At 42.8% G+C, this 26,092-nt stretch overlaps 1 protein-coding gene across 6 annotated transcripts in view; it reads left to right on the top strand.

Annotated features, from left to right (window-relative positions):
• The window catches only part of LOC110492229 (E3 ubiquitin-protein ligase MIB2), a 70,720-nt gene that overhangs the window by 29,257 nt on the left and 15,371 nt on the right, over window positions 1-26,092 (top strand). For 3 of the 6 annotated variants that reach the window (XM_021566366.3, XM_036947198.2, XM_021566367.3), the window contains exons 4-13: window positions 9,437-9,543; window positions 11,610-11,804; window positions 13,705-13,847; window positions 14,209-14,316; window positions 15,003-15,107; window positions 16,346-16,508; window positions 17,525-17,658; window positions 17,736-17,884; window positions 21,179-21,335; window positions 25,673-25,827. In XM_021566366.3, the coding sequence (XP_021422041.2) occupies window positions 9,437-9,543; window positions 11,610-11,804; window positions 13,705-13,847; window positions 14,209-14,316; window positions 15,003-15,107; window positions 16,346-16,508; window positions 17,525-17,658; window positions 17,736-17,884; window positions 21,179-21,335; window positions 25,673-25,827 (1,416 nt within the window). The remainder of the gene's footprint in view (window positions 1-9,436; window positions 9,544-11,609; window positions 11,805-13,704; window positions 13,848-14,208; window positions 14,317-15,002; window positions 15,108-16,345; window positions 16,509-17,524; window positions 17,659-17,735; window positions 17,885-21,178; window positions 21,336-25,672; window positions 25,828-26,092) is intronic. The other 3 variants (XM_090203315.1, XM_036947199.2, XM_090203316.1) reach the window with 1 other exon arrangement.

Below are 26,092 nucleotides of genomic sequence, written 5' to 3'. Positions count from 1 at the left end.
AGAAACACTGCTGGCTAAACACAACTGTCTGGCTGGTGCACACCTGAATTAAAGGGTAACTACAAAACAACAAAGAATATGGTTTAAGCATTGTTATGGACTTCGAATATCCCATTTTGAGAACGAAAACCTGCAAAAACTGGGTGAAATATATAAATATATATAAATACAGTACAACAGTGGTTCCCAACCAGGGGTACTAGGACTTCTGGGCATACTCAACCTATCCACAGGGGGTACTTGAGAAGACTCATGAGACCATAGGCCTACTGGTGAAATGCACATGAGGGGGTACTACTTGGTGGTACAATAACCAAACCATTTTGGAAACTACTGCAGTACAATACAGTCTGACAGAGACTCCTTCCCCCTCTCACTTTGACTCCCACCTCAGTTTCTCTACGGTATTGATTAAACATTGGGCATGTATGCTGTTTGGCTCAGCAACCTTCATTAGAAGAGTCCTTCATTAGAAGAGAGCCCTTCAGACAGTCCTCAGGATGGATGGCTCTGCTGTGCCTGGAGACTTCAGGCCAAGAACAGTGGCCAATGCTTTCTTAGTGGAAGGCAGGGATTCATCCCACTCACTTGATCGAGTAAAGATACATTTTGTAGATTCAGTGACGGGATGCTTGCCATTTACTAATTTCTCCTATTGTGGTAAATGTGATTTGATTAAGGTTGTTTGGTTTTTAAAATGTTCAAGGTTGTTTGATTTAAACTTGAATGTAATTACTTTGCGTTATCACATAAAGAGATGGGCTAAGTCTGGAGTGAAAAAGTTATAAGGTCAGATTTATACTTAACTACTTTGTTTCAAATAAAGAGTTAAGTCTGGACTTGAGGGCCTGAAAGCTGTCCAGAGAGTAAACACAAGGCCAAATGTTTTATTTCTGTCCTTTGAAAACACTAGTGGACAGCAGTGTGTCCCATAAGACCACTCATCTTATTGGTCTTGTTATTTGCAGGTTGTTTACAAACTACTCAACCCCAGAGTAGGACTTACGCTAGCTACCTGATGAGACTGCAAATCTCTACCTTTTTAAAATATATATCCTCTACTTATTACAAGTAAGAAGATTGATACATATGGTGGGTGTGGTGATGGGATAGTAGTAAACACACAGACCACCACACTGCCACTTTGTGGTGAGGGAAATAAAAGCCTATTATTTAGTTAGTTCACTATGAAATTACTCCCACACACACACACATTAACTTCTCTATATCAACAAACAGTACAGCCAGGTAAAGGCAAATGCAGGATTAGATATCTCAGTAGTTGAGTCCTGTGCATGAATGATAATGTTTTTTTTTTTACCCAAAATGGCTGATGGTCAACACATGTTTAGTGCGTGTGGTCCATGCAGGGAATTGTTTGAATATGAAGTGGTTCTTTGTAGGGATCTCTGTCACCCCAATACTAACACGTTATGAACCTCAGAGCCATCTTTCTGAGCCATCTTTAAGTAATGGAGTATTTAGTCTTAAGTGGAATGAAAGAATGTGACTCAGCTGAAGTCAGTTGGCCTGCAGTGATGTGATGGACCCTTTAGACATCTCTGGCCTTGGCTAGAGAGGACATACAGTAAGTAACGTGATGAATGGAGGGCAGACGTGACGAGGAAAACCACTGAGTGAACAGATGGGCTCTTACGCAACCCTCATCCGACAGAACATTCATTAAGATGAATCCACTAATGTTTTCCCGCCATTACCACTGAGGATTTGGAGAAACTAATCTCACGTGGACAGTTTTACTTCTTGGTAACTGAGATTAGGATAAATGGATGATACAAAGAGCCATTGATGGTCTTTCTCAGTTCTGTTTAGGCCTCGCTACTTAGCCTAATTCAGACACTTATGCCTTTTGTAGTCACACAGCTCATGTGGTAGAGCAGACGTCTTTAGAGAAACTCACTGAATCGTAATTAGTTTATTTGAACTATGAATCCCATTGGGGTTGTTTTGAATTCGCTAGATTGGTGTCAAGCAGGAGGCTGAGTCGGTTTCAGTTCTCCTTTGACCAAATATGCCATATGCACGAAATATAGCCAGTCATTTCTATCTACACCTCGTCATACCAAAAATCATCCATACTTCATTAGATCATGCCATTGGCGTTTTAGACATACTTACACACACAACATTCCATCTTTACCGTGCAAGATTACAAAACATTGCACTCGTCCGTTGCAATAAGCGAATGCGTATAAGGTTTCATTATGAATCCAACAGTTTATTGATCAGCCTGGTCTCATAGTAAATCTGGGACACTCAAGTTAGTTTGATATGTCACGTTTGGTATGGTTATAAAAGACCGAAGGTTAATTAAGTTAGTTTGATATGTCACGTTTGGTATGGTTATAAAAGACCGAAGGTTAATTAAGTTAGTTTGATATGTCACGTTTGGTATGGTTATAAAAGACCGAAGGTTAATTAAGTTAGTTTGATATGTCACGTTTGGTATGGTTATAAAAGACCGAAGGTTAATTAAGTTAGTTTGATATGTCACGTTTGGTATGGTTATAAAAGACCGAAGGTTAATTAAGTTAGTTTGATATGTCACGTTTGGTATGGTTATAAAAGACCGAAGGTTAATTAAGTTAGTTTGATATGTCACGTTTGGTATGGTTATAAAAGACCGAAGGTTAATTAAGTTAGTTTGATATGTCACGTTTGGTATGGTTATAAAAGACCGAAGGTTAATTAAGTTAGTTTGATATGTCACGTTTGGTATGGTTATAAAAGACCGAAGGTTAATTAAGTTAGTTTGATATGTCACGTTTGGTATGGTTATAAAAGACCGAAGGTTAATTAAGTTAGTTTGATATGTCACGTTTGGTATGGTTATAAAAGACCGAAGGTTAATTAAGTTAGTTTGATATGTCACGTTTGGTATGGTTATAAAAGACCGAAGGTTAATTAAGTTAGTTTGATATGTCACGTTTGGTATGGTTATAAAAGACCGAAGGTTAATTAAGGCAAAAACAAAAGGAGGGTGGTTGGTCGGGGTGTATGTATAACGCAAACGTATAGCAACAATTTTAGCTAACCCTTCCCCTAACTTTAACCCTTTAACCTAACTCCTAACCCCTAGCTAACGTTAGCCAGCTAGTTGTGGCTAACGTTAGCTATGTGGATAGGTTGCTAACGTTAGCCACAAAAAATTGGAATTCGTAATCATACGTTTTGCAAATTCGTAACATACTGTAAATTGTGCAAGTTTGTTATGCAGTGCATTCAGAAAGTATTCCGACCCCTTCACTTTTTCCACATTTTGTTACGCTACAGCCTTATTCTAGGAGATACAGGAGTAGATCAAAGTAGGGAAATGGTGAATAAATTAGTCAATGTTTATATCCAACCATTTGATCACAATTCTGGTTTAGATGTAGTTTTGATGTCATTCATTACACACAGTGAAGATAAATTCAACAGAACATTGACTGTTGCTGCTCCAAGACCCAGCCTCTAAAGCAAAGGGGAAAAACATCATATGAAAGTCACACCCGCAACCCCTCGTTCTTCTTCATGCTTGTTGTGCATGGGGCAAAACACAACAGAGCCCCTCTATACAAGCCTTCAGAAAGTATTCACACCCTTGACCTTTTCCACATGTTGTTGTGTTACAGCCTGAATTTAAAATGGATTAAATTGAGAGTTTTTTGTCACTGGCCTACACATAATACCCCATAATGTCAAAGTGGAATTATGTTTTAAATTGTTTTTACAAATTAATTAAAAGCTGAAATGTCTTGAGTCAGTAAGTATTCAACCTCTTTGTTATGGCAAGGCTAAATAAGTTCAGGTGTAAAAGTATGCTTAACAAGTCACATAATAAGCTGCATGGACTCACTCTGTGTGCAATAAGTGTTTAACATGATTTTTTAACATGATTTTTGAATGACTACCTCATCTCTGTACCCCACACATACAATTATCTGTAAGGTCCCTCAGTCGAGCAGTGAATTTCAAACACTGATTCAACCACAAAGACCAGTGAGTATACAGTGAATGTTCCTGAGTGGCCTAACAGTTTTGACTTAAATCTACTTGAACATCTATAGCAAGACCTGAAAATTGTTGTCTAGCAATGATCAACAACCAATTTGACAGAGCTTGAAGAATTTTGAGAAGATAAATGGGCAAATGTTGTGCAATCCAGGTGTGGAAAGCTCTTAGAGATTTAACCAGAAAGACTCAGCTATAATCGCTGCCAAAGGTGATTCTACAAAGTATTGACTCAGGGGTGTGAATACTTAGGTAAATTAGATATTTCTGTATTTAATTTTCAATAAATTTGCCAAGATTTCAAAAAACATGTTTTCACTTTTTCATTATGGAGTATTTAATCAAGTAAAGTCAAATTGTATTTGTCACATGCGCCGAATACAACAGGTGTAGACTTTACAGTGAAATGCTTACTTACAAGCCCTTAACCAACAATACAGTATTAAGAATATACACAAAAAAAAGTAAGAGATAAGAATAACAAATAATTAAAGAGCAGCAGTAAATAACAATAGCGGGGCTATATACAGGGGGTACCCATGCAGAGTCAATGTGCGGGAGCATTGTTGTCGAGGTAATATGTACATGTAGGTAGAATCCATTTTGAATTCAGGCTAAAACACATTAAAATATGGAATAAGTCAAGGGGTATGAATACTTTCTGGAGTGAGTGAGTGAATGAGTTCTCAGTGATGTCATCCGAAGCGCTTACAGTCTGTCTCGCGTCTCATAAGACCTGGTCCGTCTTAAGAAAATGCAGGCATTCAATCTGTCCCAAATTGATATTGGGGGAGCTGAGAAGTTGGCTGGCTTCCATGATGAGAGAGGCCCTGCTTTATTTTGCTGATCATTTGTGATGGAGGGATTGGATCTGGGCTCAGCAGCACAACTAATGGGATTAATTTAATGTCAGAGACGGAGAGAGTAGCCGAGCAGGTGGCTCAGCTGAGGGCTTAAAGCAGAGAGAGAGCCACTGTTAGGCACACACCGCCATGGGGTCAGGGGGTTCTTATTGAGTAGTACAGGACCTGCAGTGCCAGAGTTTTGCTGTATTGTAATTAACCCACTTATTAATGGGATTAGCATGTTAGCAGAATGTCATGTAAATTCTAATCAAGCAAGGGAGAAAGGACTTTCAATTTCTTCAAACAATCAACCTTTAATACCGATTAATTATTGCAAAAATGGAGCTGGTCAACGACCACCCGTAGGTGATCAGTGAGAGCCCAATAATACAGAAAACGCAAGAGGTTTATATAGAAACCCCAAAACTGCTTAGTCATGGTTGGTTCCACCCCTCCCCAGCAGATCGGGGCATCACAAGCTACTGTGGTTTCTTCTTTGTCTTATGCCTTGTGACCAAGTTACTCAGAAACAAAGATGATTGGAAACAATACAAGTCTATTCTGTTCCTCAAGTTTATCTCTATCCCATGTCCTTAACTACACGCCCAGACCAGCTGCGGTGAGTGAACGTGGAAGAGAGGAACCATCCCTGAGGCGGGGGAAGTGGTGAAACTATCTTGTAGTTTCAACCGTCCATATGTGCACAGCAATATGCCTTCTTTATTCCCTTAAGCAGAAAGCTCTTTAAGATCACTAAGCTCCTATTTTGAAGCTACAGATAATTATATAGGTACATCTAATAGATCCTGCAAATACTTTTTTTCCCCCTCACAAGTCTCACCTTCCTCCTCATTGAAGTGTGTTATGTCATTAATAGTGGCTGAGTGTGAATACAGATTTGGGGAAGTGAGGTGCCAGTGGATGTGCTGTGATTTTCCTTAATACAGGATGTTCATTACCATGTGTGTGTCTGTGATCATCTGGATAGAGGCTGGGTCATCTGGATACTCTGTAATAATTTTGTCACATGTGTTTTGTAGAGTGTTTTGTCACGTGCGTGTGTATAATAACCAAGTGTTCACAATGACGTTTGGTCACCGTTGTTCATGGTAAGTGGTGTGTATCGCCTTGACGTGTGTGTGTAGGTTATGGTGTGTTGACGGTGCCCTGTGCAGCATATGGGTGTCCATATGCTTACTGAGGGGGGGGTGGAAACGCAACAACAACTTCGCGGTTGGCTAATCGTCTCTCTCACACACACACGCACGCACGCACGCACGCACGCACGCAGAGGCCCTGTCAAGTAGGCTCAGTTTAATCCTTATCCTGCATATCTGGCAATTCAGCACCTCTCTACCTCCTACTGGTCATGTTTCAGCTCACCACATCCTCCCTGTCTATCTCACATCCTCTATCTCAGAGAGACCATTGGTCAGGCAGGATGAGACGTCCAGGTCCTTTTAAAGAGCTGCTCGCTCTCTCTCTCAAAGTATGAGTGTTTAACAGCGACAACACCAACAGTAATATGTCAAAACAGTTGCTGTCTTCACTAATGCCATCTGTACCATTCATGCATTAGTATATTTACTTTCTACTAGATCTGTTTTGGATAGTTCTGCCCCCACCCTTTACATATTTTGCCTGGCTAAAATCTATTGTTGAAAGCAGCCCATTAACAACCTCCACCCTAATCTACCAAGTCAGGAAATCCTGCTGTATAAACCAGCATTGTTTTATTCAGGTCTTATCCCCACCGCATCGTCATCTTTGCATGGAATTCTCTGAAAATCATGTTGCGTACCAACCCTTTCACCGCCTGTGGCCGTACACAGTAAACACAGTGTCTACAGCAAAGGCCTACAGTTGAAGTCAGAAGTTTACATACAGTTTAGCAAAATACATTTAAACTCAGTGTTTCACAATTCCTGAGATTTAATCCTAGTAAACATTCCCTGTCTTAGGTCAGTTAGGATCACCACTTTATTGTAAGAATGTGAAACGTCAGAATAATAGTAGAGTGATTTACTCCAATACCTTGACTTTGTAGTCCTTAAGCCATTTTGCCACAACTTTGGAAGTATGCTTGGGGTCATTGTCCATTTGGAAGACCCATTTGCAACCAAACTTTAACTTCCTGACTGATGTCTTGAGATGTTGCTTCAATATATCCACATCATTTTCCTCCCTCATCTATTTTGTGAAGTGCACCAGTCCCTCCTGCAGCAAAGCACCCCCACAACATGCTGCCACACCTGTGCTTCACGGTTGGGATGGTGTTCTTCGACTTGCAAGCCTTCCCCTTCTTCCTCCAAACATAACGATGATCATTATGGCCAAACAGTTCTATTTTTGTTTCATCAGACCAGAGGACATTTGTCCAGAAAGTACGATCTTTGTCCCCATGTGGGGGTGCAAACTGTAGTCTGGCATTTTTATGGCGGTTTTGGAGCAGTGGCTTCTTCCTTGCTGAGCGGCCTTTCAGGTTATGTCGCTATAGGACTCATTTTACTGTGGATATAGATACTTTTGTACATGTTTCCTCCAGCATCTTCACAAGGTCCTTGTTGTTCTGGAATTGATTTGCACTTTTTGCACCAAAGTACGTTCATCTCTAGGAGACAGAATGCGTCTCCTTCCTGAGCTGTATGACAGCTACGTGGTCCCATGTTGTTTATACCTGCGTACTATTGTTTGTACAGATGAACGTGGTACCTTCAGGCGTTTGGAAATTGCTCCCAAGGATGAACCAGACTTGTGGAGGTCTGCAATTGTTTTTCTGAGATTTTTGCTGATTTCTTTTGATTTTCCCATGATGTCAAGCAAAGAGACACTGAGTTTGAAGGTAGACCTTGAAATACATCCACAGGTACACCTCCAATTCACTCAAATTATGTCAATTAGCCTATCAGAAGTGTCTAAAGCGATCATTTTCTGGAATTTTCCAAGCTGTTTAAAGGCACAGTCAACTTAGTGTATGTAAACTTCTGACCCACTGGAATTGTGATACAGTGAATATAAGTGAAATAATCTGTCTGTAAACAATTGTTAGAAAAATGACTTGTGTCATGCACAAAGTAGAATGCCAAAACTATAGTTTGTTAACAAGAAATTTGTGGAGTGGTTGAAAAACTAGTTTTAATGACTCCAACCTAAGTGTATGTAAACTTCAGACTTCAACTGTATATATGTACACTTGTATGCTCACAAGACCATTTGGCACAGAAAGCTTAATAAGGGCCATATGTTATCCCCATGGTGACGCGGATGTATTTTTGTAACACGCACTCTCTTATCTGTGCTGTCTGACATTGTGCTTCCTGATTGCGCTGCTGTCTAGGGATTAGTCCTCAAATCTCTGATTTTAGACACATGCCACCTCACCTCCCCATTGTCCGTGGCCACACAGCCCACACCAGGATTTACTGTCAGTCTACAGTAAGCCTCCAAGAAGCAAAGGTGCCACCGGCTTCTTCTTCTAAGGCCAACGTGCCTCACAATCTGACCTGATTAGTTCAGAAGATAACCAGGGCTAGCTTTGTTTTTTTCCCCCACGTTTGCGTTGATGGACACCACTCGCAGCCGAAGGGAGAGTGACGCGTAGGTGTAGCAAAGCCTCTCTTCATCCCAGAGGAAGACCACCCACGGGAGGATTGTTTTACTTTGATTATAGTGGATTGAGAGAAATTCAAGTCAAGTTTCCAGTCTTTCCCCAAGCTGCATGGCAGAATGAAACCTCAATGCTGACCTCGTGGAGAAATAATGGGAATAGGCAGTTAATTTGCCCCTTTGAGATCTGACCAAATCTTTACCATAAGGTACGGCTCCTCCTAGACCCCTCCCCCCTTCTGATTTCTGATGAATTTGATATAACTGCCTGCTTGAACCTGTCAAACAGGTCTGGGTTTTTGGCAGCCATATTCTGCTCAGTCTTGTGGTTGTGATGACATTGAAGTCCCCTGTTGAGTAATTTAAGGGTTTTGCAGCATGTTTTTTCAGTTTAGGACGCCTCTCAGCCCTCAGCTATGCTGAACGACCCATCAACAACAAAGACCTCTCCTTAATTTGGATGAGCAATCGAGCACATGTATGTCATCTTCCCTTGGCAAGCATCCACCACAGAATAGACTCCCCTTTGTCTCCCCACTACCCTTACTGATTCAAGTGTCTTCTGAGTGTGTCTCAGTAACATAGCCCCAACATTGTTGTATCTTATAACCCTCTCTGACTTTCAGGCTAGTGTCTGTGACATAGCGTGTCTCTAAGCCAGAGAGCTGTTACATCTGGGCTGTTTGCTTGTGCCACTTAGTTGGACTATAATGTAGGCCAGACGGTTGGCTTACTTATTCGAGATAGCTATACGTTTTAAAGGGTTTTAGCTTGGGTTTTTCTGGTGGCCGATAAGAGAAGCATTTCGAACAAGCTTCTGTCAGTCAGTGGTTATGTTTCTGAAACTGCACAATGTCATTTGGACAGAACATTCTGGATACACTCCATGATGTTGTATCACAAGTCATAATGCTATCTTCTTGCCATAGTGTTTCATTGAGAATGTGGTTTGTACTTTTTGCCTTTCACAGAGTGTGCTTGGCCCCGAGGCAGAATCTCCCACGGATCATCCTCAAAGGAATCTTTCAAGGGGTGAAAGTGGTACGCGGACCTGACTGGGACTGGGGAAACCAAGACGGTGAGGGAGTGAGCGGAGCAATCCATCCATACCGACCAGGGCCTGGCAATGTTGTTGTTGTTTCAACTGTTTCACCATGACCTCTGAACCTCATTCCATTATACTCTAATGTTCTCTAATTACCCTGCAAAGTGACAGTTTGAACTGGTGTCTTTGTGCTTCAAGATTCTTTCCCAACCCAAAAGTATCTCATTGAGTCTGTTTAACAGATATTTCTTAACGATCAGGTTTATTTTTCCTTTCGTACCGTTTCTCCTCTAGTGTAGTGGAATATACCAAGAAGTCACATGATATCTAATTATAGAATGTGCTGCAACTCCGGGGAGGAAAAAATTGTCTTTGTGGTTAAGTTAATTTTGGGACATGGCTACTGTGCTGTTGGGTTTCTGTGGGTTCGCATAACATTTCGAATCAAGAGTCAAGAGAATTTGTCTCTCAATGGCAAATTATTATGAAAGAAACAGATTTTCCATACAAGTACTAAATTAACTCTTTGCAGGATCTCCATCTGTGGAAAGTTTGATAATTGTTCCTTTCAATTTCAAAACCCTTCAATATCATTGCCTCTAGGGCTGGAGAAATCTGTCATTAGCTCTTTGTATTACCTCATGTGGGGTCAGAACCGGGAATGGCATTGGGTCCTCTCTGTGTTAAAGCACTGGCCAATGAGTCAAAATGTCTTATGGTGTCTTCGAAAGTGAACCCCTGGGGTCTATGTCAGTCATCATCAGTCTTTAAGCAGCATGCGGTAAGTGCATAGGGTCATTCTGGTTATGCTTAGAAGAGAGGCTGTCCCTTACCTGAGTCCTGTCCTGAACTGAGGTTACCTGGCAGGCTGTGTAATCCTTGATGTAACTGTTAACCTGAATAAACTAGGCTATACAATGGCAGGTTCTCTGTTTGTGGTGGAAACTGAATGTAGTATTTGATGACATTTGACCTTGAAGCAAGTCATTATGTAATAAAGTAGATGCGTATCGTCGTGGTTGTAAATCAATGTATTGTATCTTGTGTCCGGTACAGTAGTTGAGAATGTGAGGGGTGCTAGCCCCAGCCTCTAAGTGTGCTTTGTTTTGTGTTCTTCTTTGTTTGATCTCTCACTTCTAACCAGAGTCAAAGGGATGATTGGAGAAACCTTGTTTAGATTATCCATTTAGATTGGTCTTTGAAAACTGTTCAGCATCCAGAGCACAGATTGGAGTCATGATCCTACTTGTTGTTTCTTACTTTCAGTATGTGATGTTGAATTAGCCAAGTCCTATAATTGACAAGATTCCTGTACCAGAGTATGGTCTTTGTGCTGCAATAAGGTTGAATATGTGGATGTGAAACAGTGATGGACACCATCTCCTGTTTTAACATTGGGTGTGTTTGTAAATTCACCCTGGCTATCTACTCCGATTTCAGAGTACTCTCGTCAGTGAGAGCAGAATAAGTGATTAATTTATGAATGCGCAACACCCATTGAATATGACCGGTGTCAGTAAATGTCAGCAAAAAATATAACTAAATTGTTGCCATCAGCACAGTTAGTCACCAACGCTCTAGATAACATAAAAACAGCCTAACCAGCTCTGCTAGGACCAGTAAAATGGTCAGAGTGAGGTGTTCTCTCATTTATGTCTGGAAGTAGCTAGCAAGCTAGCCAACTTTAGCCAGTTAGCTTGGGTGCTTTACTGCCGTTGAGGTCAAAATGCTCGGATCAACCCTACTCCTCTGCCAGAGTGTCCAGTGTGCGCTCTGAATGCTCAGAGAGCGAAACACTCTGAATTTACTAACGTACAGTCTGACAACGCTCTGAATTTACAAACACCCAAAGTGCACTCTGATCGCAGTCTGGCAATCCAAAATGCATTTACGAACATACCTATTGTGTCTTTGAAGCGGTAATGTCCTGCCAGTGCACAGAATCAAACTACACAAAATATAATTGTTTCCATTGTGCTTGATATATTCATCCAAACTATCTTCTCATTATTCCAAATTTTCCCCCAATAAGCCTATTTTACTTGCTCTCTTCGGTTTTTCTCTTCTCTCATACTCCTACACCGTGTGTGCGTGTGCAGGAGGAGAGGGTAAGGTTGGAAAGGTGGTGGACATCCGTGGCTGGGACACAGAGTCTGGTCGCAGTGTGGCCAGTGTCACCTGGTCCAATGGCACCACCAACGTCTACCGATTGGGTCACAAGGGCAAGGTAGACCTCAAATACGTGTCGGACATCCAGGGAGGCTTCTACTACAAAGACCACCTACCAAAGCTTGGTATGAACCAGGGGGGATAGATTTTAAGTTTCTGCCTGTTGTTAAGGAAGCATGCTTGTTTTCGGAATTCATCAAATTGTATACACTACCGATCAAAAGTTTTAGAACACCTACTCATTCAAGGGTTTTTATTTTATTTTTTACAAATGTTCTACATGTAGAAAAATAGTGAAGACATCAAAACTGTGAAATAACACATATGGAATCATATAGTAACCAAAAAAGTGTTAAACAAATCAAAATGTATTTTATATTTGAGATTCTTTAAATAGCCACCCTTTGCCTTGATGACACTTTGTACACTCTTTGCATTTTCTCAACCAGCTTCATGAGGTAGTCACCTGGAATGCATTTCAATTAACAGGTGTGCCTTCTTAAAAGTACATTTTAAAAATGTCTTTCCTTAATGTGTTGGACAGAATCAGACGATCTGTTGTGACAAGGTAGGGGGGTTATACAGAAGATAGCCCTATCTGGTAAAATACCAAGTCCATATTATGGCAAGAACAGCTCAAATAAGCAAAGAGAAATGACAGTCCATCATTACTTTTAAGACATGAAGGTCAGTCAATACGGAACATTTCTAGAACTTTGAACATTTATTCAAGTGCAAGTCGCAAAAATCATCAAGCGCTATGATGAAACTGGCCCTCATCAGGACCGCCACAGGGATGGAAGACCCAGAGTTACCTCTGCTGTAGAGGATACGTTCATTAGAGTTACCAGCCTCAGAAATTGGAGCCCAAATAAATGTGTCAGAGTTCAAGTAACAGACATATCTCAACATCAACTGTTCAGAGGAGACTGGGTGAATCAGGCAATCATAGTCGAAATGCTGTAAAGAAACTACTACTAAAGGACACCAATAAGAAGAAGAGACTTGCTTGGGCCAAGAAACACAAGATTTTTGGTTCCAACTGCCATGTCTTTGTGAAAAGCGGGGTGGGTGAACGGATGATCTAATCATGTGTATTTCCCACCGTAAAGCATGGAGGAGGAGGTGTTATGGTGTGGGGGTGCTTTGCTGGTGACACTGTCTGTGATTTATTTAGAATTCAAGGCACACTTAACCAGCATGGCTACCACAGCATTCTGCAGCGATAAGCCATCCCATCTGGTTTGGGATTGGTGGGATTATCATTTGTTTTTCAACAAGACAATGACCCAACAACGGGGCGGCAGGGTAGCCTAGTGGTTAGAGTGTTGGACTAGTAACCGAAAGGTTGCAAGTTCAAATCCCCGAGCTGACAAGGTACAAATCTGTCGTTCTGCCCCTGAACAGGCAGTTAACCCACTGTTCCTAGGCCGTCATTGAAAAAAAGAATTTGTTCTTAACTGACTTGCCTAGTTAAATAAAGGTAAAATAAAAACCCCAGGCTGTGTAAGGGCTATTTTACCAAGAAGGAGAGTGATGGAGTGCTGCATCAGATGACCTGGCCTCCACAATCCAGACCTTAACCAAATTGAGATAGTTGGGATGAGTCGGACTGCAGAGTGAAGGAAAAGCAGCCAACAAGTGCTCAGCATATGTGGGAACTCCTTCAAGACTGTTGGAAAAGCATTCCAGGTGAAGCTGATTGAGAGAATGCTGAAACTGTGCAAAGCTGTCATCAAGGAAAAGAGTAGCTATTTGAAGAATCTAAAATATATTTTGATTTGTTTAACTTTTTTTTGTGTTATTTTATAGTTTTGATGTCTATACTGTTATTCTACAGTGTAGAAAATAGTAAAAATAGTTTTTTTTAAAATAAAGAAAAACACTTGAATGAGTAGGTGTTCTAAAACCTTTGACTGGAAGTGTATGTATCTTACAGATCAATATGAAAGCACTGCAGTAGAGTATGTTGTCACGTGTGTGTGTGTGTGTGTGTGTTTTTATCTATGGTTTATGTGTACACAGGTGAGCACGCAGAACTGCAGAGGCAGGAAAGTGCAGAAGGCCACACCTTCAACCAGGGGGACAAGGTGAAGTGTCTCCTGGAAGTAGACATCCTCAGACAGATGCAAGAGGGCCACGGAGGATGGAACCCCAAAATGGCAGAGGTACTAAACTAAACTCCCTCCAAGTCAATTGGTGGAATTTCTCTGACATAATCTTATCAAAAGAGTCTTACCTCATTCCAAGCTTTCTCCAGTCGTAGAACTACTTTGAAGTGTATGCCACGTTGTCACTGCATGTGCTATGTTAGGCAAGTACTGGTTCAAATTCTGAGTACCGTATCCCCATTTTGAACCTTTGAACCCAGGTTTATGTAACGTTGCCGGCGTGAATGGTCTCTGGTGTGCAATAGAACAAAATCAACAAGCACGTATTACTTTCAAATCAATGGAGCCAGCGAAATGACAATGCCAAGGCCGGCCACAATCGGCAACTGCAAATCAAATCTGATTTGTGTGTTTACAGTACATCTGCAAAATCGGGACGGTACACAGAATCACTGACCGGGGAGATGTCAGAGTCCAGTACAGCAACAACATCCGCTGGACTTTCCACCCAGGTGCCCTGACCAAGGTACTCTAGCTCTACAAGTGAGAAATGAATACAGGCTCACAGCATGGTCTTATACTGTAGGTTAGCATTAGCTAGCGATGTGATGCTAATCAAATTGTATTGGTCACATACCCATTATAACATCTGCTAAATATGTGTATAGTGAAATGCTTATGTTTCTAGCTCCAACAGTGCAGTAGTATCTAACAATTTACAACAGACACAAATCTAAAAGTAAAAGTATGAAGTAAGAAGTATAAAAATATTAGGACGAGCAATGTTGGAGTGGCATTGACTAAAATACAATAATATAATACATTATCTACATATGAAATTAGTAAATCAGTATGTAAACATTATTAAAGTGACTAGTGTTCCATTATTAAAGTGGCCAGTGATTCCATATCTAAGGTGCAGGGTTGAGTAACCGGGTGGTAGCCAGCTAGTGATGGCTATTTAACAGTCTGATGGACTTTAGATAGAAGCTATTTTTCAGTCTGTCGGTCCCAGCTTTTATGCACCTGTACTGATCTCACCTTCTGGATGGCAGCGGGGTGAACAGGCCGTGGCTCGGGTGGTTGATGTCCTTGATTATCTTTTTGGCCTTCCTCTGACATCGGGTGCTGTAGGTGTCCTGGAAGCTGACAGATTAGCATTAGCATCACATCGCTAACAATTTGCTGACTTCTTCCCCTTTCTTGCCGTAGGTCAACACGTTTGGTGTGGGCGAGCTGGTGCGGGTACTGGAAGACATAGACTGTGTAAAGAGGCTTCAGGCTGGCCACGGAGAATGGACAGACAGCATGACACCAGTACGTTGACATAGGCTGAGGCTAACTATCTGTAGGCTAACGCTAACTTCCGGTAGCCTAACTGAGTGGGGAGAGGGAAACTGAAAACTAGCTGTTATTGGCAGAGAGGTTTCGAACTCTCTTTCTTATTAAGGCATCAGCATGCTTCAGTTAACCAGCAAGTACCTAGCCAAACTCAGCTAGCTGAACCTTCAGCTAGCCAACCTCTTCACTTGAAAAAAGTGGCAATAGTTACTGTTTGTCCATTTTGAGATGCCATAGCCAGTATACACTTCCTCAAAATAGTCAGAATTAATCTAAGATAACCCAGGTTATCTTATAAATATTGACGTTTTTGCCGAAGAGATCTTAGTCAATCTTATCAATTTTACATCTAAGATGTTTGGTGCAGTATTTCTTTATGAAGAAATGTGCATGAAAATGAATCATCTCTTGTTGAATGACAACAAAGACTTTATTGAAGAGTCTTTACTGTTGACTTGGGGCATAGACTTCGAACTTAGGCTTGCCTCCAGAAAAAATTGTAATTACCCGCACCGAAGTCCAAAACGAACAAAAACGTCACAAAATGTCGCCATAATATATGCACAAACTCTACCTAACTGTTTTGACTGGGAAGCATGCAGATGCCTTTAGTCTATTAACTAATTTACCGCCTGGTGTATCTCATCATCCCACCAAAACAGGCTAACATTTCAGCCGGTCTTTTCTAACAGCTCTTACACTAAAATGGCATTATCATTTTCACAATTTCACAGTATTTTTCCAACCTCATAGTGTGGAAATGTATAGTACAAAACACAGGAAAAGCTAGTTTTTCACTTCACTGGGCCTTTAAGGCTTCTGGGAAAACAAAGCATCTTGATTATTTACCTATAAGTAAAAGCCCTGACAATTTCCCTGAGTGGCATGGGTAACTGAAAAGGGTGTATTTGAGATGGCAAGGTGAATCATGGTTGGATGGAGGTTCTTTGAAACGCTCCTTCTCCTCTCATTCGTGGCCAGTGATAAGTGTTTATACCTAATATACCTAAAATCTTGTCATATCAATGGTCGTGATGGAAAGGCGACAAAGTGAGGAAAGTGTAATGGGAAAGAATCCATAGGCCTGCTTACCTATCTGGTGTCCTAACACTGTCAATACCACTGTCTTTTCACTCTCCTCCCTCTCTCTCCTCTGCCCTCCCACCCTTCTTCCTCCTCCTGTTTTTACACCCCCTCTTTTCTCCTCCGATCAGGCCCTGGGGCAGATGGGCAAGGTGCTGAAGGTGTACGCAGATGGGGACCTGCGAGTGGCCTTCGGTGGCCAGACGTGGACCTTTAATCCGGCGTGCCTCTCAGCCCAAACCATGGAGGTGGATGCCAACCTCATGACTGCTGAAAACCCCAATGAATCCGGAAGTAAGGACTACTTAGACCTTGCAAAAAGGAGGAAGGGGGCCTCTTATCCAACAGTCTTCCAGCGACCTCTGCTTTTTGTCCTTCCTTATTCCCCCTCTCCACCCCTCTCTCTTCTTCCAGCACTCTTGCTGCAAGCCATGCATGCACTACTGGCCAAGGACTGTGACAGTGGCTGTCTATTGCATAGACGGCCAATCATAACGCTGTTTCTCCTGGTCACTGTCTCCGCATGCATGGCCAACGGGTTTCATTTGCATGTCTCTGAAATGTCTGATTTCTCTCTCCGTATCATGTCCATGCATGTAGTAAATAAGAATTTGTTCTTAACTGACTTTCCTAGTTAAATAAAGGTCAAATAAAACATTTAAATAAAACAAATGTACATCACAGGCCTCATCAGCATATGTGCCTCTACTGCTCCTCATGTGTGTATATGAATGTGTGCTTCTCCTACCAGTATTGAGTGCCCTGACTCAATCCCCCCCCTTTCTGTGTCTGTCATATTCATAATGATGGCACAGAGTGGGGACGAGAGGCTCATAATGCTGGGTTAGGGTGCACGAGGACATTTTGACTCATTCCAATGATTGTACTTTGACTTGACTTTACAAACCGTCTTGGTAACTATGTGTGTATGTATGTGCTCTCTGGGTTTAGAGGGGCCTGGAGGGCAACGCAGCACAAACTGTTTCCCACGCTCTCGAATCCATCACTAACATGTCACACACTCTCTTCTTTTTCCTTCCCTTGCTCTTTATTCCTCTACATTGTCTTTTTTCACTCTCCCGCTCCCCCTTTTTTCGTTGGCCTCTATTCCCGATCTTCTCTCTCTCTTCTTTCTTTCTTTCTTTCTTTCTTTCTTTCTTTCTTTCTTTCTTTCTTTCTTTCTTTCTTTCTTTCTTTCTTTCTTTCTTTCTTTCTTTCTTTCTTTCTTTCTTTCTTTCTTTCTTTCTTTCTTTCTTTCTTTCTTTCTTTCTTTCTTTCTTTCTTTCTTTCTTTCTTCCTCTCATCTCCAGACACAGTCATTTCAGTCCTGGAAAAGCTGCTGTCTCAGTCTACAGAGCAGGACAACCCCAGCCGGCTGGTCATCGAGGCGGCGCATGGCAGTGCCAGCAAAGTCAGAGAGCTAGTGCAGAAATACCCTGACAAGGTACGCTCACTCCCCACCTCAGACTGTGTGTGTGTGTTACATTTCTTAATGTGATTGTGTGTGTTACATCTCTCCAGGTGGATATAAAGAACCAGGGCAAGACGGCGCTGCAGGTAGCAGCCCACCAGGGCCACATGGAGGTGGTCCTGGCCCTGCTGCAGGCCAACAGCTCCATCAAGGTGAAGGATGAAGACGGAGACACCGCCCTGCACTACACAGCCTTTGGGTGAGAGGAGCACACACAGACCCTGTATTCACATTGTGAGCAAACAAGTTATGGGGAGGGGTTTTATCTGGATTTAATTGGATTTGGGCTTGTCCATTTCTCCAGCTGGGGTGCATTGGGTTCAGTGAAATCACTCCACACACACACACAGAAACAGACACAGACAGGCATTACTTTTGTCCCTAATCCTCCACACGACAGAACAGGGATTAGATAGGCAGCTTTAGATTCCATCTATGAGAAAATGAGCCATCGATGGGATTTACAAGTATCCCTTGGGTCTCTCGGTGGTTACATGGCATGTAAACAAGCATCAGCTTTGGGATGGATCTGTTATGAGCCTTGTGCTGTGGGTTTGTTATTCAGGCCTGCGTGTTTTAGTGGTTCGTTCTCCATTTTCAATTCAGTACAATCCAGTGAGGCTTCATTGGTGTGGAACTCATTGGTAAATATTGCCAAAGCTGAAATTCATTATCAGAATGAGTAAATAAATACAAAACACAACAATTATATGAAAATGCATCGAGTAATGCATATTGAAATGAATATGCTAACTAGATTTGAACAATTATTATGCTTAGGCCTAAGTGTGTGTGTCAAATCAAATCAAATTGTATTTGTCACATACACATGGTTAGCAGATGTTAATGCGAGTGTAGCAAAATGCTTGTGCTTCTAGTTCCGACAATGCAGTAATAACCAACAAGTAATCTAGCTAACAATTCCAAAACTACTACCTTATAGACACAAGTGTAAGGGGATAAAGAATATGTCCATAAAGATATATGAATGAGTGATGGTACAGAGCGGCATAGGCAAGATACAGTAGATGGTATTGAGTGCAGTATATACATATGAGATGAGTATGTAAACAAAGTGGCATAGTTAAAGTGGCTAGTGATACATGTATTACATAAAGATGCAGTAGATGATATAGAGTACAGTATATACATATGAGATGAATAATGTAGGGTATGTAAACATTATATTAGGTAGCATTGTTTAAAGTGGCTAGTGATATATTTTACATCATTTCCCATCAATTCCCATTATTAAAGTGGCTGGAGTTGAGTCAGTGTGTTGGCAGCAGCCACTCAATGTTAGTGGTGGCTGTTTAACAGTCTGATGGCCTTGAGATAGAAGATGTTTTTCAGTCTCTCGGTCCCAGCTTTGATGCACCTGTACTGACCTCGCCTTCTGGATGATAGCGGGGTGAACAGGCAGTGGCTCGGGTGGTTGTTGTCCTTGATGATCTTTATGGCCTTCCTGTGACATTGGGTGGTGTAGGTGTCCTGGAGGGCAGGTAGTTTGCCCCCAGTGATGCGTTGTGCAGACTTCACTACCCTCTGGAGAGCCTTACGGTTGTGGGCGGAGCAGTTGCCGTACCAGGCGGGGATACAGCCCGACAGGATGCTCTCGATTGTGCATCTGTAGAAGTTTGTGAGTGCTTTTGGTGACAAGCCGAATTTCTTCAGCCTCCTGAGGTTGAGACGGCCTACATCTTCACGATGCTGTCTGTGTGGGTGGACCAATTCAGTTTGTCTGTGATGTGTACGCCGAGGAACTTAAAACTTACTACCCTCTCCACTACTGTTCCATCGATGTGGATAGGGGGGTGTTCCCTCTGCTGTTTCCTGAAGTCCACAATCATCTCCTTAGTTTTGTTGACGTTGAGCGTGAGGTTATTTTCCTGACACCACACTCCGAGGGCCCTCACCTCCTCCCTGTAGGCCGTCTCGTCGTTGTTGGTAATCAAGCCTACCACTGCTGTGTCGTCCGCAAACTTGATGATTGAGTTGGAGGCGTGCGTGGCCACGCAGTCGTGGGTGAACAGGGAGTACAGGAGAGGGCTCAGAACGCACCCTTGTGGGGCCCCAGTGTTGAGGATCAGCATGGTGGAGATATTGTTGTCTACCCTCACCACCTGGGGGCGGCCCGTCAGGATGTCCAGTACCCAGTTGCACAGGGCGGGGTCAAGACCCAGGGTCTCGAGCTTGATGACGAGCTTGGAGGGCACTATGGTGTTAAATGCCGAGCTGTAGTCGATGAACAGCATTCTCACATAGGTATTCCTCTTGTCCAGATGGGTTAGGGCAGTGTGCAGTGTGGTTGAGATTGCATCGTCTGTGGACCTATTTGGGCGGTAAGCAAATTGGAGTGGGTCTAGGGTGTCAGGTAGGGTGGAGGTGATATGGTCCTTGACTAGTCTCTCAAAGCACTTCATGATGACGGAAGTGAGTGCTACGGGGCGGTAGTCGTTTAGCTCAGTTACCTTAGCTTTCTTGGGAACAGGAACAATGGTGGCCCTCTTGAAGCATGTGGGAACAACAGACTGGGATAGGGATTGATTGAATATGTCCGTAAACACACCAGCCAGCTGGTCTGCGCATGCTCTGAGGGCGCGGCTTAGGATGCCGTCTGGGCCTGCAGCCTTGCGAGGGTTGACACGTTTAAATGTTTTCCTCACGTCGGCTGCAGTGAAGGAGAGTCCGCATGTCTTAGTTGCAGGCCGTGTCAGTGGCACTGTATTGTCCTCAAAGCGGGCAAAAAAGTTATTTAGTCTGCCTGGGAGCAAGACATCCTGGTCCGTGACGGGGCCGGTTTCCTTTTTGTAATCCGTGATTGACTGTAGACCCTGCCACATACCTCTTGTGTCTGAGCCGTTGAATTGAGATTCTACTTTGTCTCTATACTGACGCTTAGCTTGTTTAATTGCCTTGCGGAGGGAATAGTTACACTGTTTGTATTCGGTCATGTTTCCGGTCACCTTGCCCTGATTAAAAGCAGTGGTTCGGGCTTTCAGTTTCGCGCGAATGCTGCCATCAATCCACGGTTTCTGGTTTGGGAATGTTTTAATCGTTGCTATGGGAACAACATCTTCAACGCACGTTCTAATGAACTCGCTCAGCGCGTCGGAGCTTCTTGTTTTAGTTTCTGTCTGTAGGCAGGGATCAACAAAATGGAGTCGTGGTCAGCTTTTCCGAAAGGAGGGCGGGGCAGGGCCTTATATGCGTCGCGGAAGTTAGAATAGCAGTGATCCAAGGTTTTTCCAGCCCTGGTTGTGCAATCGATATGCTGATAAAATTTAGGGAGTCTTGTTTTCAGATTAGCCTTGTTAAAATCCCCAGCTACAATGAATGCAGCCTCCGGATAAATGGATTCCAGTTTGCACAGTCAAATAAAGTTCGTTCAGAGCCATCGATGTGTCTGCTTGGGGGGGAATATATACGGCTGTGATTATAATCGAAGAGAATTCCCTTGGTAGATAATGCGATAATGTGTGTGTGTGTGCAGGAACCAGGCGGAGATTGCGCGGCTGCTGCTGAGCAAAGGGGCCAATGTGAACTTACTGAACAACTCCATGTGCACGGCACTGCACATAGCCGTCAACAAGGGCTTCACCGATGTGGTGCGCGTGCTGTCAGAACACTTGGCCGACATCAACGTACAGGTCAGTACCGACTAATAAGATTTACATTACCTGTGCCTGAAATGGCATCCTTTTCCCTATATAATTCACTACTTTTGTTCATGCTTTCACCTGTCAGGCTCACTGCCCATACATATAAAACACACACGTTCACGCACAAACACACTCTCACAAGTCTCTCGAAATAAACAGCATACAGAGTGCAATGACGGACAGATTTATTTTACAGAGGCAAAAACAGAATTTTACCGTAGATCCTTTTTATCTTCTGCTTTGGAGCTTTTTAACAAACACGTTATATACACTACTGTTCAAATGTTTGGGGTCCCTTAGAAATGTCCTTGTTTTTTAAAGAAAAGTACATTTTTTGTCAAATTGATCAGAAATACAGTGTAGACATTGTTAATGTTGTAAATGACTATTGTAGCTGGAAACGGCAGATTTTTAGGCGTACAGAGACCCATTATCAGCAACCATCACTCCTGTATTCCAATGGCATGTTGCGTTAGCTAATCCAAGTTTATCACATTAAAAGGCTAATTGATCATTAGAAAACCCTTCTGCAATTATGTTAGCACAGCTGAAAACTGTTGTTCTGACAATCTAATGTACTTGTCCTCTTGCTCAGTTGTGCACCGGGGCCTCCCGTTCATCTTTCTATTCTGGTTGAGCCAGTTTGCGCTGTTCTGTGAAGGGAGTAGTACACAGCGTTGTACGAGATCTTCAGAGATCTTCAGTCTTATCACTTCGTCTTCCTGTCAGATCACAAAACATAAGGATTGGAGAGAAGGAGGAGTGTTTAAATTGGAGTGGTGGAAACGTGATGTCTGAATGCAGCTGTATCGATCCTTTGGGAAGAATTAAACCTGTTAAGTTTTTCTAGTGTCCGTCGAGTTACTTACTCTAAAAATAAGAACCTAACAGTGTGTGTGTGTGTGTGTGTGTGTGTGTGTGTACAAAAAAATATATATATTTTTGTATATATACATACATATACACATATACACATTATCAGCAACCATATATATATATATTTAAATTGTACCCCTTTTTCTCCCCAATTTCGTGGTATCCAATTGTTTAGTATCTTGTCTCAATTCTACAGCTCCTGTACGGGCTCGGGAGAGACGAAGGTTGAAAGTCATGCGTCCCAACCAACCCAACCAAGCCGCACTGCTTCTTAACACAGCGCGCATCCAACTCGGAAGCCAGCCGCACCAATGTGTCGGAGGAAACACCTGGCAACCTTGGCTAGCGCGCACTGCGCCCGGCCCGCCACAGGAGTCGCTGGTGCGCGATGAGTCAAGGATATCCCTACCGGCCAAGCCCTCCCTAACCCGGACGACGCTGGGCCAATTGTGCGTCACCCCACGGACCTCCCGGTCGCGGACAGTTGCGACAGAGCCTGGGCGCGAACCCAGAGTCTCTGGTGGCACAGCTGGCGCTGCAGAACAGCGCCCTTAACCACTGCGCCACCCGGGAGGCTCCCCCTTGACTTTTTCAACATTTTGTTACGTTAAAGCCTTATTCTAAAATGTATTAAATTGTTTTTTTCCCCTCATCAATCTACATACAATACCCCATTATGACAAAGCAAAATAGTTTTTTTTAAAGAATTAGCTAATTTATTTCAAATAAAAAACTGAAATATTACTTTTACATGAGTACTTACATAAGTATTCAGACCCTGTACTTTGTTGAAGCACCTTTGGCAGCGATTACAGCCTTGAGTCTTCTTGGGTATGACGCTACAAGCTTGACACACCTGTATTTGGGTAGGTTCTCCCATTCTTCTCTGCAGATCTTCTCAAGCTCTGTCAGGTTGGATGGGGAGCATTGCTGCACATCTATTTTCAGGTTTATCCAGAGTTGTTAGATCGGATTCAAGTCCGGGCTCTGGCTGGGCCACTCAAGGACATTCAGAGACTTGTCCCAAAGCCACTCCTGCATTGCCTTGGCTGTGTTCTTAGGGTCATTGTCCTGTTAGAAGGTGAACCTTTGCCTCAGTCTGAGGTCCTGAGCACTCTGGAGCAGGTTTTCATCAAGGATCTCTCTGTACTTTGCTCCGTTCATCTTTCCCTCGATCATGACTAGTCTCCCAGTCCCTGCCGCTGAAAAACATCCCCACAGCATGATGCTGCAAACACAATGCAGGGCGGCATGTATCCTGGCGGGTAGGAGCTTTGGGCCAGTAACCGAAAGGTTACTGGATCGAATCCTCGAGCTGACAAGGTAAAAATCTGTCGTTCTGCCCCTGAGCAAGGCAGTTAACCCACTGTTCCCCGGGCGCCGGTGACATGGATGTCAATTAAGGCAGCCCCCTGCACCTCTCTGATTCAGAGTGGTTGGATTAAATGCGGAAGACACATTTCAGTTGAATGCATTCAGTTGTGCAACTGACTAGGTATCCCCCTTTCCCTTTCTCCCATGCTTCACCATAGGGATGGTGCCAGGTTTCCTCCAGATGTGACGCTTGGCATTCAGGCCAAAGAGTTCAATCTTGGTTTCGTCAAACCAGAGAATCTTGTTTCTCATGGTCAGAGCCTTTAACTCCAAGCGGGAGCTGAGAAGTGGCATCCGTCTGGCCACTCCACCATAAAGGCCTGATTGGTGGAGTGCTGCAAAGGTTCTCCCATCTCTACAGAGGAACTCTGGAGCTCTGTCAAAGTGTTTCTCCCCCAGTGGCTCAGTTTGGCCAGGGAGCCAACTCTAGGAAGAGTCTTGGTGGTTCCAAACTTCTTCCATTTAAGAAGAATGGAGGCTACTGTGTTCTTGGGGACCTTCAATGCTGCAAAAATGTTTGTACCCTTCCCCAGATCTGTGCCTCGACACAATCCTATCTCAGAGCTCTATGGACAATTCCTTCGATCTCATGGATTGGTTTTTGCTCTGACATGCACTGTCAACTGTGGGACCTTATATAGACAGGTGTGTGCCTTTCCAAATCATGTCCAATCAATTGAATTTACCACAGGTAGACTCCAATCAAGTTGTAGAAACACCAAGGATGATCAATTGAAACAGGATGCACCAGAGCTAAATTTTGAGTCTCATTGCAAAGGGTCTGAATTCTTATGTAAATAAGGTATCTGTTTTAATTTTTAATACATTTGCAAAAAATTCTAAAAACCTGTTGTCGCTTTGTCATTATGAGGTATTTTGTGTAGATTGATAATTATTATTATGTTAATACATTATAGAATAAGGATGTAATGTAACAAAAAGTGGAAAATGTCAAGGGTCTGATTACTTTCTGAATTATGTGCTGCTTTTAGTGTCTTTGTCATTTGTTGTGTATTTATTGTTGGTATATCTATTGGCCGGTACAATTACATTTTCCCTTTGTGTGATTAATAAAGTACTATGTTATCTAAAATGGACACACACATTCACCCCAGCCTGATTAATTTTTCTATAAGGGCTGTGTGATTTTTCTGCTCACTTGGGTCCAGTTGTTGAGCTCATTAAAGCCATTTAGACGTCTCTCCAGCTCTCTGTCTGGGCTTTACTCAAATGGCCACACCTCAAAACAGCTCCTTATGCCTCACAACAAGTCTCTGGTTTTGGGTACGGCTCGGGATATTTCATTTTTCCGCTTGTGCAGTAGTGTGCGTGCTCAGTTGGAGGGGAATGGCTGCCTGGAGTTGTGTGTGTTATGTCTTGCTCCGGTAGTAGGATACTGGGTGATGTCGGCGTAAATGTGCAACATGTTTGAGGTGTTGACAGCTGCATTGGCTAATCTCGTGGAGCAGTGGTGACGTACTCTCTCTTTCCATCACCGTTGTAATCTACTGGAAAGCCAGAATGTTCCCAACTGGAGATTTAAACGATGATGGAGAATCCTCCTGGTTTATCGACCCCACCACTCGCCATTGTACAGAATGAGTTCTCGACTGCGCCTCACAAAAGGACAATTTGAAGTGCGCCAATTAAGATTTTAATTTAGATTACAACTTGCACATAGGCTCTAGTTCTTTTAACCGAATAAGCCAGAAATGTTTTTTTCAGCTCAGATTTACTCGAGGCATACAACGCAGTGTATGCATAGCCTAGTGTATTTAGCCTAGTGTATTTAGCCTAGTGTATTTATTTGTTATATTTTTTTTATTTATCAATTTGGGTTCACAGTGCTGACTGAACCGAGGTCCCTGTACCGAATGGTTTTGTACGAATATGTGTACCATTACGGCCATATCTCACTTCCCTCCAGGACTGCTATTAGGACAAGATGCTGTACAGATTTAGGATCAGCTCTCCCTGCCCAAGTTATAACCCTCTCCTTTAGGGGCTACCATCCTCTAAACTAACCCCATATAATTTATTATAGGGTTAACTTCTTTCTCCTCCTATCCCACCAGGACTCGTATGGAGACACACCACTGCACGACGCCATCGCCAAAGACTTCCGGAACATCATTGAGATCCTGGCGGTGGTGCCCAACATCGACTTCACCCAGCAGAACAACCGCGGCTTCAACCTGCTGCACCACGCAGCCCTCAAAGGCAACAAGCTGTGAGTACAATCAACACTACTACTAGTACTAGACACTACACACGCATACTACTAGACTATACACTACACACACATACTAGCTACATCTCACTACAACCCTCATACTCTTCGCACACACACACAAACTAGGGCTGGGCGATATGGCCAAAATATTATATCACAGTATTTTTTAAAAAGTTGGACGGTATTTGACGGTATTTTTAGTTTTTGAATAATACAAGTTGTACATTTCCTTTATGAGTAGTGAGTAATCCGAGGAAGGCAA

The sequence above is a fragment of the Oncorhynchus mykiss genome, chromosome 16 (assembly GCF_057628025.1).
Source record: "Oncorhynchus mykiss isolate SJ-2025 chromosome 16, ASM5762802v1, whole genome shotgun sequence".
NCBI classification, from domain to species: Eukaryota; Metazoa; Chordata; class Actinopteri; order Salmoniformes; family Salmonidae; genus Oncorhynchus; species Oncorhynchus mykiss.
This window is presented reverse-complemented; position numbering and strand designations above follow the sequence as displayed.